The 15495-nt window shown below is 41.0% G+C and overlaps 3 protein-coding genes across 3 annotated transcripts in view; 1 reads left to right on the top strand and 2 right to left on the bottom strand.

Annotated features, from left to right (window-relative positions):
• The window catches only part of LOC111217721 (fibroin heavy chain-like), a 29429-nt gene extending 25125 nt beyond the window's left edge, over positions 1–4304 (top strand). The window contains exons 22-26 of the mRNA XM_022739705.1: positions 2441–2515; positions 2865–2897; positions 3185–3223; positions 3643–3699; positions 3940–4304. Coding sequence (XP_022595426.1) covers positions 2441–2515; positions 2865–2897; positions 3185–3223; positions 3643–3699; positions 3940–3944 — 209 coding nt within the window. The 3' untranslated portion in view covers positions 3945–4304. The remainder of the gene's footprint in view (positions 1–2440; positions 2516–2864; positions 2898–3184; positions 3224–3642; positions 3700–3939) is intronic.
• A 213-nt stretch (positions 4305–4517) lies between these two features.
• Positions 4518–8367, bottom strand: LOC111217553 (perforin-1-like). Its single transcript, XM_022739471.1, has 5 exons — positions 8221–8367; positions 6706–7279; positions 6430–6568; positions 6130–6341; positions 4518–5998 (listed from the first exon to the last, which is right to left on the bottom strand). Exons 2-5 carry the CDS (start codon positions 7236–7238, stop codon positions 5122–5124), a joined length of 1761 nt encoding a protein of 586 aa, XP_022595192.1. The 5' UTR covers positions 7239–7279; positions 8221–8367; the 3' UTR covers positions 4518–5121.
• Positions 8368–9973: 1606 nt separating this feature from the next.
• LOC111217554 (perforin-1-like) lies at positions 9974–12463 on the bottom strand. Its single transcript, XM_022739472.1, has 4 exons — positions 11894–12463; positions 11622–11760; positions 11322–11533; positions 9974–11190 (listed from the first exon to the last, which is right to left on the bottom strand). The coding sequence occupies exons 1-4, from the start codon at positions 12424–12426 to the stop codon at positions 10314–10316; spliced, it is 1761 nt and encodes a 586-aa protein (XP_022595193.1). The 5' UTR covers positions 12427–12463; the 3' UTR covers positions 9974–10313.
• Positions 12464–15495: the final 3032 nt, after the last annotated feature.

The raw sequence follows: 15495 nt of genomic DNA, 5'->3' as shown, positions 1-15495 counted from the left end.
CGAGAGAGATTTGCTGGGCGCAATGCCTGTGCGGGGGGGGGCCGGTGGGCCGCCAATGGGTCTCTCTCATATGCTGAAGGTGCCACACCATTAAGACTAGTGTGCAATGTCCACAAGCGGAAAACGTTTTGTCGACAAAGTCCACAAAGTTTTGGAATGTCTACGGACTCGGCTTTGTCACGCTGAAGTAACATTATGTCAGCCCAGCCTTTCTGAGTCGCTCCCTCTCCGAAGGGCCGCCATGGGTCATCTCTAAATGCTGAGGTGCCACACCAGCGGTCCCAAGACTTTTTTCAGTGGGGTCCACATCAACTTTCCTTTCTGAGATGGGGGGGAGGTTAGTCTATAACAGGAAATGATATGGGCCAGGCTGACAACCAGTATTATTGTGGAGATTACAATGATAATTTGTTGTAGCTGCCCTTCGTTTGGCTTTGGCACCACCTGTTATAGATCTTGCAAAAAAAAAGTATAAGAAGTCTTACATGTGTTTATTTGAAGTACCACAGATACTCCATTTATTTTATAGAAAATAACAACACAAACTGAAGGTAATGTTCATAGTAAGAATTGAGGTGATGTGATTTTGTTAACAGGTACAGTTGAGTTAACCAACGATACGTTGTTCGTGTCTTTACAGGTAGTGAAATAATATTAATTACAGAACTAGTGGTCAAAATCAGGTAGAACATGTTGCCTTAAAAAGAAGCATTACTATAATGACATTTTTTAACATCTGATTGCTATTTGAAAATCAGTAGGCTTACATATCAGTGTTGAGCTGTGGGCTTTGCTTCTGACTGGTGAGGAGATGTGTCAGGTTCCATTCCAGTTACAGCCAGTCTCAGAGACTGATGCAGGTGTTGAATCTGTTGAGACTTGATCTCGTCGGATTTTTATCAGCTTCATGTTGTTGAAAAAGTTTGCTCACAGATATATGTGCTCCCAAAACTGTGGACAATCTTTGTTGCGTGCTTACTTATGTTGGGGTAGGTCTTCATTTGGGAGGGCAGCATATTACTTGATCAGACTGTTTGGGCTGAATACATCTTTCAGCACATCACAGGTCTGCAACTCAGCCAGCTCAAATTGAACGAGAAGCGCAGGGTGTCCGTAATGTTGGCAGCAAAAAGGGTTCTGGAATGTGCGGATTTCTTTAACGTGGACATGAAGCTCACGGAACCGCACACCGAACTCCGGCCCTCAGTGTTTCCAGTGCGTCCTTGCACTTCTCGGTTGGGAACGGGACCGCCGGTTTCTCAGCTGAGAGGCTTCGAGTAGCAGGGAGATGGGTGAAGTCTTGTTTTTGCACCTGTCCAATAAGCAGCACTAGTTTAAGCTCAAATACTTTGATGTGGGAATACATGTCAGATTAGTTTTCCCTTGCCTTGGAGCTGCAAGTTGAGGCCGTTTAAAATTTCTGACACATCTGTTAATAAAGGCGAGGTCCCATTTCCATTCTGTGTCGATCAGCTCTGGGACAGTTTTTCCCTTTGTCAGGAGAAAGGCATTGATTTCAGGTAGCAGGTCGTAAAAACGCTTCAAAACTCTGCCCCAGCTTAACCAGCGGACTTCAGTGTGGTAAAGCACGTCTCCGTGGGCTGATTCTAGCTTGGAGAGAAAGGCTTGGAACTGCCTGTGTTTAAGTCCGTTTGCTCTGATGAAGTTTATGCAGGACACAACCACCTTCATGACAGATTCCCACCTCAGAACTTTGCAGCTTGACGCTGGCTCGGTCACGATCAAAGTCACGTCAGAATATACCATTGTGTGAGGAGGTGAAGATGAGCCACTATTAACTATAAATAGCTCATAACTATGGTCAATTTTAATTAGAATGCCAACCTTTAAGTACGGATATGTTATGATGTTATGATAGGAAAATGCAATTTAATAAAAATCGGTTGATGTTTAGAGGGATTGTCTGGGGATCGTTAAGTGGGCCACTCCAATTGCTTTGGCGGGCCGGATGTGGCCCGCGGGCCGTAGTTTGGGGACCCCTGCTCTAAGTTAACCATCACAACTTGACCACTTGTGCAAGTGAAGCTACTATCTAACTCTCAGTGGTAAGCTGGATCTCACTATGAATGAACTTGCAATGATGTAAGCATAGTAATACACTCTGAGGCATCCTGATGCATGAAAATGACAAGTACCCTTTTTTGACTTTGTGTTATTTTCATGTATCAGGAAGCTTTGCCATGCATCATATACATGAGATTTGATAGCAGAAATCAATTTACTGGTGTAGTGAGTCACAGCTTTGAGGTCCTCACAATGCTGTACGACACAATAAAACATCAGCCCTCAGTGATTTAAAGCAGCAAACTCCAACAACAAATTACAGAAATTCACAATGTTCTCATTTGTTTCACCACGCTGAATCATTCTAGTTGTTGACCACAACATCACAGTTTTAACAGACTTGTTAATCCTGTAGGTGATGGGGGCTACCCATACGCAGCTCAACAGCTTGGCCTCGGTGCTGAAGGCGCCAAAACCTCCAACAAATATGGTGAGAATGAGAGACTATGTGTATGCTATAAAGTGTGAGAAACTGCTTGATGGAAAAAGTGCTACAGGATGTTGTCTAGTTTTCATTTAACCCACTGAGGTTGAAGCCCTCGGTCAAACAGACAACGGTAAAAACAGAAGAGTAAAATGAGTTAATAACAGTCATTAACTGCAGATTAGCCAGGCTATACACTGGGCTATACACACAGACACACACACACACACACACACACACACACACACACACACACACACACAGGGTTTGTGTTTCTATCTGTGTAATACTTCTGTCTACTGTCAATCCTCATTGTTACCCCTATTGAAGTATCTACATGTTTTGTGTTGATCAGGAGCTGGGGCAGGATACGGAGCTCAGCAAACAGGTGAATTTTCACACAATGCATAAAACGCCTACTATGTGTCTTTTTGTCACACTACATAACATTGAAATTCCATGAGCCACGGCAGTAATGATAATCTTTGTATCCATGTGTCTTGCATAATTGAGATTTTAATTGTTAAGGTTCCTTTAGGCTGTGCACATTTCTCCGGTTACTCCTGAAGTCCAAAAGACACCAAATCAACAGACACCAATTCAACAGATAAATATGTATTGTGTACTTGTCTTCTGTCTTGGAATTTAAAAATGTACTGTATTTTGTTTGATAAGGTTATGGTGCTCAGCTGGGAGCAACTCAAGATGCCTTGGGTAAGAAAGAACCTCAAATTTTTTCTACTCGCTTTGTGGTTTCTGGTGATCCATCATAAGATTAATGTCAACTCACAGTCACTGCACGTTTTGCTGTGCGCCAAAATAGCTCTCATATTTGACTACTGTGTGGCTTCACAAGTGTCTAACTATTATTGAGCTCTCAAACATACACAGTTTTCCTGAGTAAAACAAAAGGAACTCAGCTATTTATGGAAAGTGAACATGTACTTTTACTCACATTACTTGCACATAACAACTACAGCTGCATGCATTATAGATTATTTTCCACTCAAGGGTTTGGAGTCTGCATAGTGAGGTGGCTGAGTCCTCTAATAAAAGTCAAAACCACTTTTGTGCAATGTTTAAACAAGCCGTGGAACCTCTTTGTCTAACTGCTCCTGTTGATCCTCTCACAGGAGAGCAGGCCGGCAAATTTGGTGGAGTGAATGGTGCCCTTGGAAATGGGTACAAAGGTGAGAATGAAGGAAGGTTTTCAGTCGGTGTGTGAAGGTCCAGTTAAAATATCATAACACTATTCAAAGATTATATTAAAAGACAGTGGCACATCAGTAATTTTGTATAAAAAAAGAACCTTTCACTTAATATAAAACTCGGCTGTGGAGTGTATTGCGTGGTTTTCACAGCTATTGCACAACCAATCTTTTCCTGATTCTGAATATGTGTGTTCCTCTTTGTCTCTTCTCTTTAACCAGGCTAATTCAAATGACCTGAACTTCTTCAAGTGGATCATTTTCCAAAATGTGTTCACTGTAATGTGTTCTTTTTGTGTATGTGTGTTTCGCTCCATTTTGTCCTGTTGTGTTGTCTATTTTGTCTTTTGTTTTATTTTTCTTACCCAACCCCACCCCCTTGTCTTCCTCTGTAAGTGGACATTTGTTCCCCATGTGGGGTGGTCTCATTGGTCCAAACTCTGCAGCGTCCCTCCTGTCTTATTCTGTTGATATTGAAAAATTGATGGCGAACATAAACATGATGATAAGTGCAAGAAAATTGTGCCTGTGTTTTTACGAATGAATTATTTACTGTTTTAATCCAATAAATTATACGTCAAGTGATGCTGAACTGAAGCTTCTGAGTCAAAGCATGTTATATAATGTTTACCTGAACACACTGTTCTCTTTAATAGCATCAGCGAAGCCTCATGTGCGCACAGGAAGCTTTACCACTTCCTTTCTCACGTTGGGCAGTGCTGCCTGAGACAAACAGAACATCAACACGCAATTCAAAACTAAAAGCAATAAGATCAAATACACTGAAATACTACAAACTGTTCAGATACTATGCTTTTATTGTGGATAAACAAACACCATGGCAAAAATACACAAAATAATAAATGCATAAAACACACTAGCACATGTTATAAATGTTTGAATAGATAATAAAATGCTACAGAGTGAATACATTAAGTCTGCAAACATGTTCTCTTTGAAAGTATGTAAAATATAAAGCATAAATAAGTTTATAAGTAAAAGCCATATTATAACAAACTGAACTGAGGAAATGGACACTATATGATACAAATATGCAGATCATAAGAGCATCATAAGAAATGCATTTTCCTCATATTTATTTTTATACATTTATAAGAGTAAATTTCAGTCATCTAAATCTTTTTCTCAGGCTGATTTCTGGGAGCCTACATTAACAACTGCAACTGCAAGGTGCAATTAAAGACTTCAACTGAGTCAAAAATTGAACATGTCAAATATTCAGAGCATCATCTTCCAGGCTGCAGTCGCTTTGTCAACACATAAGAATTCTTCTTAACTGACGTGCCTCTATATTAGTTAAAGTCTTTTAATGTCATCCATATGCCAAATTAAAAGTGTTGTGTTACTACAGTATGTAGGCCTCAGTAAAACCAAACATGGTTGTTATATCTCATTGAGCTTTTGGCTCTGCGCAGTGAGACTCTGGTTTCTCTGTGAACTGGATTCGTCCACAAACACACCCATCTCTAACAGGACGGCCTTTGGAACAGGGTGGGCATGACGGGACACATACAGCTTCTTCAGACTTTGACTCATAGGTGAAGGTTTATACTCCGTGCATGAATTTCCACTCAGACTCGGAGCACATTTCACGTCCAATTTGTAGAAGAACCGCCCATGCTGCAGATTACAAAGATCCTCTTTGACTCCTGCAGACAAATCTTGCTCACATTCTCCCAACAGGTCGTCGTCCCATTTGTTGTCCTCATCCCACACTTCAAATCTCACTTTCTGTCCTGAGGACAAATCCTGGGATCCCACGTCGATGACCATTGCCCAGTGTGGGTTGTTTTCGTTGTAAATGACAGGAGACCGCCAGAGCTGTTTGTTTAAAGACACCTTCACATAACCATCGGTGGCTGTGCTGTGGTCACCCCAAAGACCAGAGGCCCGTTGCACGGTTATGATGACGCGTGCCATGCCTTTACGGGTTGGGCAGCAGTCAGCATTTACAGCAGGGTCATTGTGGCATTGGCAGACGCAGGGATCCCTTGGGTTGCTCTTGATGCCGGCCTGACAGCGTTCACTGCAGTTCCTCCACAGGCCTCTCTCCAGGATGTAGTGGCTAATGGCTGAGCGCAGGTTCTTCCGGGCAGGTGTGTTCGTAGGCAGTAACTCATGAAGTGAGTCCAGAGAATATGAGACTATGTCTGGATTCTGTGGGAGTGTGTTCAGCCATTCTTTGTAGGCCGATGGATTTTTGTCAGCGGAGAAGAGAAGGTCTGGCTCTGTGGTATGACCCCCCTTTATTTCTGTGAACCTGGAGAGGAAAGAGTTGTTTCAACATTTGAGCCAAATTGGCATCTCTGGTGCTGAAAATTTAGTGTGTGTGAAGCACAAATTAACTGAAAACATTTGATAAAATATTGTATATGAGAAAATGTTCTATACCTGTCGTTGAAGAGGCTGGAAAAGGCAGATTTACTGTCTGTCTTCTCGATGTCCTTCTTACAGTGTTTTGATTGAGCTTTTATTGTGGCTTGGATGCTGGCAGACGCTTCAACTTCCAGGCACATATCCACCTCCTCCACGCTGAGGCCCTGCAGGCTGGCCTGGCACTGCTTGATGCTGGTCACAGATTGAACACTTCCTCCCAACTTCACCTGGAATGATATGTGAAATGTGTTACTTTGCATAAGTTTGCTATTGTGGTAATTGAATTTGACAAAATTGCTTTCTGTTGTCATTCACCTTGGTGATGTAATGAGTGCCAAAGTTGTCAATCAGTTTGTAAAATCGTTTCTTGTGTTCAGGGCTATAGGTTTTGGGGAGTTGCTTTACTGCTTGGTGAAATTCTCTGTGCAGCTTTGGTTTGCTGGAAACTCGGTAGCTGTTCACAGTGAGACACCAAGAAGACAGACCAGTAAGAAACAGGTGTGCAACAGTTTTATATTTGAGCATTAAAGTTAATGAATTCGTGGGGAGAGTGCAGAGAAAAGTCCTCGTTCTGAGTCCTCGTCTTCTTACCTGTAGTACTCACACAACATGCTTTGACTCGTGAAGCTGAACTTGTCATTCTTTGTTTTTTCCATGGAATACTCAGCCAGTTTAGAATTGGTACCAGCCAGCATCACTGAGCCACCTTTTTCACCCACATTAACGTCTAGATTCATCCCCCAGTTGTTTTCAACAGAAGAGGTGCTGGAACTGACCAGAGATTCACTGGATCTGTGGAGTTTACTGGTCACTTTCATGCTGCAGGACTGTTTTGGCCTCCAGTCCACCACCGACAAGGGGAGCTTTTGTTTTTTGTTCTCCAGATAGGGGTTGCTACACAGGATGCACGTTTTGTCCTTGCGTTTCCACTGATTCATGTTGAGCACAAAGGCCCCCTTTCGTTCCATTTTGGTGATGTCGAAGCCTTCCCCGGCCAAATTGGTACCTGGAACAAATTCTGCCTCGATGCACTGTCTGGGTGTCCCTTCGGTGCATGACTGATACGTGCACTGAGGGAGGGACAGCATGATGCCGGCACAGATGCAAATATTCAGCAGGAACATGCTGCTAATTTGAGATGATGGATACAAACTGATGGTTATTCCTGAAAAAGAAACATTTTAATGAACAAGTGGAACAGCTCATTTCCACACCACTAGAAATTGCTCACTGGATGTAGAGTAATTCTCTCCTGTGCAGTGATATATTTATTTCCTGTCATTTTCGTCTTGTCATATATCTTAGTGGCATCTTAGGATTTTGGAAATTATGTTATTTTGTTATGTTTATAGACTGTCCTGTTCTTTTGATGAAGTTTACCATTCTGTTTTCTTGGACCATCTCAATCAAGTATTTCAAATTTAAGATAAAGATATGTGGTTTGAGTCTCATGTGCATAATAGATCAGTGTCAGTTTTAAATGACTCTTTATTTCTTTGATTCTTTCTGTTGTGGAGTACCTCAGGGTTCCATTTTAGGACCTGTTTTGTGTCATATATGCTTTTCTAAAACATGACTTCCCACAGTCTTTCTGCAAATGTGTCATGAGGGAGGAAATGCATTCAACACGTTTGTTGTACCGTAAGGAGTCACGTATTGCGTTTTGATCAGAAACACTGAATGTAAATGAATGAATCCTTTTGTTTGTTTACAAGAAAACTTTAAGTCTCTTCTGATTTGCACCAAGGATGTCAAATACTGAAAGGCCAAAGATTTTCTCTGCCTAAATGAGAGTAAGATAAACCAAGACTGGAACATTTGACTCCTTACTGTCTTTCCAGTCTTAAGACCAATCATTTTACAAAAGCATTTGAATCTCCATGACACTACACAATTGCTTAGCTTTATAAATAAATGGACATGACTTGCAGCATAATAACTCACTCACTGTTTGAAACTGCTGTTCTCACAAATGTCAAAGGACTAAACTATAAACTATGCCATAGAATTACTCACAGATACAGCAATGAACAGTTTATAATGTCTGGAAAGACTATATGAAAAGTGAAAGAAAATTTCAGTATAAGAACATCAACACAGACTCACCTTCGTCTCGCCTGTTAATGCTGCATGTATGAAACAGACTGCAAGCATGAATATCAGTGCTTTGTCTTCAAAAGTTTAAATGAGATCATGGCAGGAGGTGGTGAGGGGGATGAGGTCAAAGTGGTCTTTAAGAGAGCACAGGAAAAAAAAAAGAAAAGCGGTTTGTCAGTTTCGTTAATGTTGAACAGACCCAGTACTGAGGGGGAGGAGCTGGTGGTCTACAGACAAACTCAAACAGATAGTGACAACATAAAAGTGAGGCTGGCTTTCCAGTCAATAACGAACCAGAGACCACAAACCTATCATTTCTCTGAAGTGGTGGTGGGCTGTGGCCAAATATAATGAGAACAGGAGACTGTCACACAATAATGATTGATTTCCAAAGAATTTCAGTAACACAAAGTAACTTGATAGTTGTAGGCTATAAGAAAAAATATATCATAAGCTTTGATAAAATTTAGGTGAGTCCTGTTGGAGGACGACATGCCAAATGGGACCAGTTCAGCAACAAGCACTTAAATGTCTGAGTATTTTAACTTGTAAAAAATCATTTATTTTTGAAAGCTTAACAGAAGTACATGTAAGATGCAGCTATTCATAGACAGGAAACCATTAAAATTACACACAAGGTGGGGTGTCATGTGGCGTAGTGGTCTTAGCAGGTGCCCCATGTGTAGAGGCTACAGTCTTCACTGCAGTTGGCCCTGGTTTGAGTCCTGCATCGGACGGCCTTTGCTGCATGTCATTCCCCCTCTCTCTGCCTCCCCATTTCCTGTCTCTCTCTACTGCACTATCAAATAAAGGCATAAAAAGCCCAAAAAAATATACTTTAAAAAAAAAAAAAATTACACACAAGGTAACAAGAACACAGTAAATGGAAAATAATACATGCAAAGATTCATACATTTAAAAAAAAATTATATCAGCACTGAGGAGATGTATGCTATAAAGCAACAGAGGTATTTCTCTGTATATAAATGTGAGTCAACCTGATCATCAAAAATCCATGAGGCAATGTCATTAAAATGTAGAAAACACACAAGTGCATGTTATAAATGCCTGTATAGAAGCAATAAAAAGGAAAGAAATACACAGATAAAAAGCCTGTAAAAAATAATGTAAGTAAAAGTTGCATTGAATCAAAATCATGTTTCAACAACTGCAAGAGCTTTTAGATGATCAATTGCATATGCTCTGCTGAGGAAAGACCAGGAAAGTACAGTATAATGAGAACTTCATTATGAAAATTTGGAGATATATAAAAATAACTTCTATTAGCAACACACTTCTGCCAAACACAAGTCTAATTTTACTCTCACTTAATGATGTAGATTAAAGGTCCATATTTTACACTTTTCCTGTGTTTTATTTGAGTGTTGATCCATAAGAAGATACATTATATTTGTGGTTTTAAGAACCAAATACCATGTCAGTGTAGTTTTACATCTCCTCTCTCAGGCTTCTCTCTGGAGCTCTAGTAACAACATCTCAGCGAGCCAATCAGAAGAGAGGATGCTCTGAGCCTCTCTTCTGATTGGCTGACTTTTTTCTAAGTGACTGATTAAAAATATAGCAGATTTCAAGTAAATACTCAGAGAAACCAAATCCTGCAAGGTTGGATGGTGGGTCCAAGTGGGCGGTGCTGGGAACATGGCTGAGAGTGGTGGCTGCTTTGTTGTGACAGCACAAAGTTACAGAAGTCCTGACGGCTTGTTTTAAGGCTCAGTTTCTAAATTACAGGCTGTGTGCGTTTTTCTATGGACTGAGCGCTTTGATACACTCTGGTATTAATATAGAACCTAGACCTGCTTTATAATCAAAGAAGACACAGGAATCTCAGTTTATATAATATAGGACCTTTAACTTAAAAGAAAAAATGAACATACAAGATATAAGGGATATTTTCCTGAAATTGAGTTGCAGCCATTTTGTCAACACTACTGATATATTTCTCGTCGTTTGTTGAGAGAGATTTAATGTGGGACAAGACTTATGAATGATAATGCCTTTTGCTTTATTATTCATTCTCATCAATACTATAAAAATGTTGGTAATGCCTTCAATGTAAGTTTCAGTAAAACCAAACATGGTTGTTATATCTCATCAAACTTTTGGCTCTGCGCAGTGAGACTCTGGTTTCTCTGTGAACTGGATTCGTCCACAAACACACCCATCTCTAACAGGACGGCCTTTGGAACAGGGTGGGCATGACGGGACACATACAGCTTCTTCAGACTTTGACTCATAGGTGAAGGTTTATACTCCGTGCATGAATTTCCACTCAGACTCGGAGCACATTTCACGTCCAATTTGTAGAACAGGTTACCATTGTTCAGATTACAGAAATCCTGCTTGACTCCTGTAGACAGAACTCGCTCACATGCTCCCAACAGGTCGTCGTCCCATTTGTTGTCCTCATCCCACACTTCAAATCTCACTTTCTGTCCCGAGGACACATCGTGAGAGCCCACGTCGATGACCATTGCCCAGTGTGGGTTGTTGTTGTTGTAAATGACAGGAGACCGCCAGAGCTGTTTGTTGATAAACACCTTCACATAACCATCTGCGGAAGTGAACCAGTCTCCCCAAAGACCAGAGGCCCGTTGCACGGTTATGATGACGCGTGCCATGCCTTTACGGGTTGGGCAGCAGTCAGCATTTACAGCAGGGTCATTGTGGCATTGGCAGACGCAGGGATCCCTTGGGTTGCTCTTGATGCCGGCCTGACAGCGTTCACTGCAGTTCCTCCACAGGCCTTTATCCAGGATGTAGTGGCTAATGGCTGAGCGCAGGTTCTTCCGGGCAGGTGTGTTCGTAGGCAGTAACTCATGAAGTGAGTCCAGAGAATATGAGACTATGTCTGGATTCTGTGGGAGTGTGTTCAGCCATTCTTTGTAGGCCGATGGATTTTTGTCAGCGGAGAAGAGAAGGTCTGGCTCTGTGGTATGACCCCCCTTTATTTCTGTGAACCTGGAGAGGAAAGAGTTGTTTCAACATTTGAGCCAAATTGGCATCTCTGGTGCTGAAAATTTAGTGTGTGTGAAGCACAAATTAACTGAAAACATTTGACTAAATATTGTATATGAGAAAATGTTCTATACCTGTCGTTGAAGAGGCTGGAGAAGGCCGATTTACTGTCTGTCTTCTCGATGTCCTTCTTACAGTGTTTTGCTTGAGTTTTTATTGTGGCGTGGATGCTGGCAGACGCTTCAACTTCCAGGCACATATTCACCTCCTCCACGCTGAGGCCCTGCAGGCTGGCCTGGCACTGCTTGATGCTGGTCACAGATTGAACACTTCCTCCCAACTTCACCTGGAATGATATGTGAAATGTGTTACTTTGCATAAGTTTGCTATTGTGGTAATTGAATTTGACAAAATTGCTTTCTGTTGTCATTCACCTTGGTGATGTAATGAGTGCCAAAGTTGTCAATCAGTTTGTAAAATTGTTTCTTGTGTTCAGGGCTATAGGTTTTGGGGAGTTGCTTTACTGCTTGGTGAAATTCTCTGTGCAGCTTTGTTTTGCTGGAAACTCGGTAGCTGTTCACAGTGAGACACCAAGAAGACAGACCAGTAAGAAACAGGTGTGTAACAGTTTTATATTTGAGCATTAAAGTTAATGAATTCGTAGGCGAGAGTGCAGAGAAAAGTTTCTGAGTCCTCGTCTTCTTACCTGTAGTACTCACACAACATGCTTTGACTCGTGAAGCTGAACTTGTCATTCTTTGTTTTTTCCATGGAATACTCAGCCAGTTTAGAATTGGTACCAGCCAGCATCACTGAGCCACCTTTTTCACCCACATTAACGTCTAGATTCATCCCCCAGTTGTTTTCAACAGAAGAGGTGCTGGAACTGACCAGAGATTCACTGGATCTGTGGAGTTTACTGGTCACTTTCATGCTGCAGGACTGTTTTGGCCTCCAGTCCACCACCGACAAGGGGAGCTTTTGTTTTTTGTTCTCCAGATAGGGGTTGCTACACAGGATGCACGTTTTGTCCTTGCGTTTCCACTGATTCATGTTGAGCACAAAGGCCCCCTTTCGTTCCATTTTGGTGATGTCGAAGCCTTCCCCGGCCAAATTGGTACCTGGAACAAATTCTGCCTCGATGCACTGTCTGGGTGTCCCTTCGGTGCATGACTGATACGTGCACTGAGGGAGGGACAGCATGATGCCGGCACAGATGCAAATATTCTGCAGGAACATGCTGCTAATTTGAGATGATGGATACAAACTGATGGTTATTCCTGAAAAAGCAATGTTTTTAATTGAACAATCATGAGCAAGTGGAACAGTCCATTCCTACACCCCTACAAGTTGCTTGTTGGACAGGTCTAAACTACTGTAGGATTTGAGGCAGCAATTGTTGCCAGTGTTTACCCACTTTTAAAAAGCGCCCTCTCTGGGTTACTCTGTCTTGAATGATTTTACACTGATCTCTAAACTGCAATTTTTATCCAAGATTACAGAAAAAAAATACAATTGATTCCTTTATGAATCACAATTATAAAAGAAAGGTTTTCTTCCAAAGGAGACTTGAAATTTTTGTGGTTTTCAGTTCAGCCTTTGATATCGACTTAATAGACTTAATATCCACCATCATTTTATGCAGATGATATTCATCTTTATATCCCAATAAAGCCTCATACCTCCAATTTGTCCTGTCTTGACTTCCCAAAATGAATCATCAAACGTCTCGTCTAGTCTGGGTAACTTATTTCATAATATAAAAAAGAAGCCCATAATCTAGACTTTAGTAGTGTAGTCCTATTTTGCTCAGCTGATAGAAGATTTTTCTTAACTAATAGAATGTATTCTAATTGTTTCAATTATTCTATCCTTTTTCTTTAAAATTTGGGATTTGGGGTGTCGAGTGGCGCAGTGGGTTGAGCAGGTGCCCCATATGTGTAGGCTACAGTCCTTGCTGCAGTTGGCCCCGGTTCGAATCCCGCATCGGACGGCCCTTTACTGCATGTCATTCCCCCTCTCTCTGCCTCCCCATTTCCTGTCTCTCTCTACTGTGCTATCCAATAAAGGCATAAAAAGCCCCCCAAAAAAATACTTAAAAAAAAAATTTTTGGGGGATTTTATTTAGTTTTTATTTTCGTACTGTAAAGAATTTTGAAAGGTGCTATATAAAAAAGGAAAAAAAACCTGTTATAATAATAATAATAATAATCCATCCATCCATCCATCCATCCATTTTCTTCCGCTTATCCTCTAGTAGGGTCGCGGGGGGGCTGGAGCCTATCCCAGCATCTTTTCGGGCGAGAGGCAGGGTACACCCTGGACAGGTCGCCAGTCCATCGCAGGGCAAACACATATAGACAGACAACCATTCACACTCACAGCCACACCAACGATCAATTTAGAGTATCCAATTAGCCTAGTCCCCATTTGCATGTCTTTGGACTGTGGGAGGAAGCCGGAGTACCCGGAGAGAACCCACACAAGCACGGGGAAAACATGCAAACTCCACACAGAAAGATCCCACGACCGAGTCAGGACTCGAACCCAGAACCTTCTTGCTGTGAGGCGACAGCGCTAACCACTGCCTCACCGTGCAGCCTAATAATAATAATAATAATAATAATAATAATAATAATAATAATAATAATAGTTAGTAATTACATATCTAATAACTAATAAAACCCAAACAGATAGTAACAGATACTAATAAATAATGATGTCTTAAATAAAACTTGAGAGTATTTCGAAATCAATAAATCTGCAAAGACTCACCTCTGTCTTGTTTGTTTAGCTGCATGAATCTGAGGCATCAGTATCAGTACTTTGTGTTCATATAGACAAAGAAACAGGGCTGGACATGAGGAGAAGGGGCATGGTGTGAAATGCAGAGGTGATAAAACAAGTGGTTTCACAGTTTGATCGATGAGGAGGACACTTGTCATTTCTCTTAAGCTTTGGTTGCCTGTGGCCATAGGTGAAAAGACGAAACTGCAAAGACAGTGGTTTGGTGGTTGTCTATGAGGCCCAGAAATTAAATTTTTAGTGACCCACTTGGAGAAAATCGGGGTGTTTCAGGAGCAAATATTATTATTGATTATTTCAACATGTAAAAATATTATTTATTTATACATACAACAAAAATGCATCTAAAATAAAGAAACATATTTAACATGAACTGGGGAAACTTAAAATTAAAGAAGAAAGCAATCATTATGAAAAGTGATTAATGCATAGATTCAGACATCAAAAGCACTTTCATATCACTACAAACGCAGTATTGCAAGTAGGAGGAGGAACAAAATATAAAATATATGAAACATGTATAATATGATGGCAATATACAAAATATTGTTGTGTGCTTCACTTTTCTCTTTCATTTTCTATAAACCTTAACCCCTGCTAATTGACATGACACGTGGTTTGTCTAGAGCAGAAGTGTGGTTGTAGGCGGCTACATGTCAAAGAGTCCAAGCAGCAGAGAGGGGTGAGAGGTGGAGGTGGTGTGATTCATCCAGATCCTCAGCAGTCCTCTCCCATTAGAGGAACACAGCACGTCACCCGACGCTTTCAAGTGCTCCTGGGAAACTTCTAACTCCAAGTACATCTGGTACGTTGGTGCACTAATAATAGCAAAAGTGCACCTATAATGAAAGTATTTGTGCTGCTGTTTGAAATGAGAAATCAAGCAACACTTAGCATCTGTGGGATTTGCGCACTGCTCTCAGATTTTCATGTGTCTGAAGAGTAACTCATTTATAGAAGTGCAGGTTTTACTGTAAAGTGAGGCTAATAGTTTCGCAGAGGTGGTTTTCTCATGATTAAAATCTGAGACTCACAGGATTTCATATCCCACCATTATAAACAGTATTTTGTGTCTCTGGTAATTGTTTTCAGAAAATTCGACATTTAGGCCTTTGGAAACATTCTTGAAAGGCTGACCTATTTTTTTTAATCTGTAATTATAATATTACAACAGCAGGAACAGAGATGTGTTGTTGCTGTAATGAATATATTTGTTATTAGAAGTAACTTAATAATGTTTTTTCAGTGAGCACAGGCACAACTACAATATTTCTGGCTTTGTTGAAGGCAGCTAAAGCTCAGTCAGTGTTGGCATTTACTCTGCCAAGTGCAGCCAAGCAGCATCAAAGGATACTCAGTCAACCAAAATAAGACCAGAAGTGAGAGGAGTGCACCTACAAAATAAAATCTTTTTTTCAACATTGAAAGGCCAAGTAAACATCTTTCCTTTGGCCCCAGCGGGGGGTTCCCAAAAGTTTCAGGTTTACTGCAAGCTCTGGTTGT

Source organism: Seriola dumerili, unplaced genomic scaffold (assembly GCF_002260705.1).
Source record: "Seriola dumerili isolate Sdu_G_001 unplaced genomic scaffold, Sdu_1.0 BDQW01000044.1, whole genome shotgun sequence".
NCBI classification, from domain to species: domain Eukaryota; kingdom Metazoa; phylum Chordata; class Actinopteri; order Carangiformes; family Carangidae; genus Seriola; species Seriola dumerili.
The sequence above is the reverse complement of the archived record's forward strand: the minus strand, read 5'-3'. Positions and strand labels throughout refer to the sequence as shown.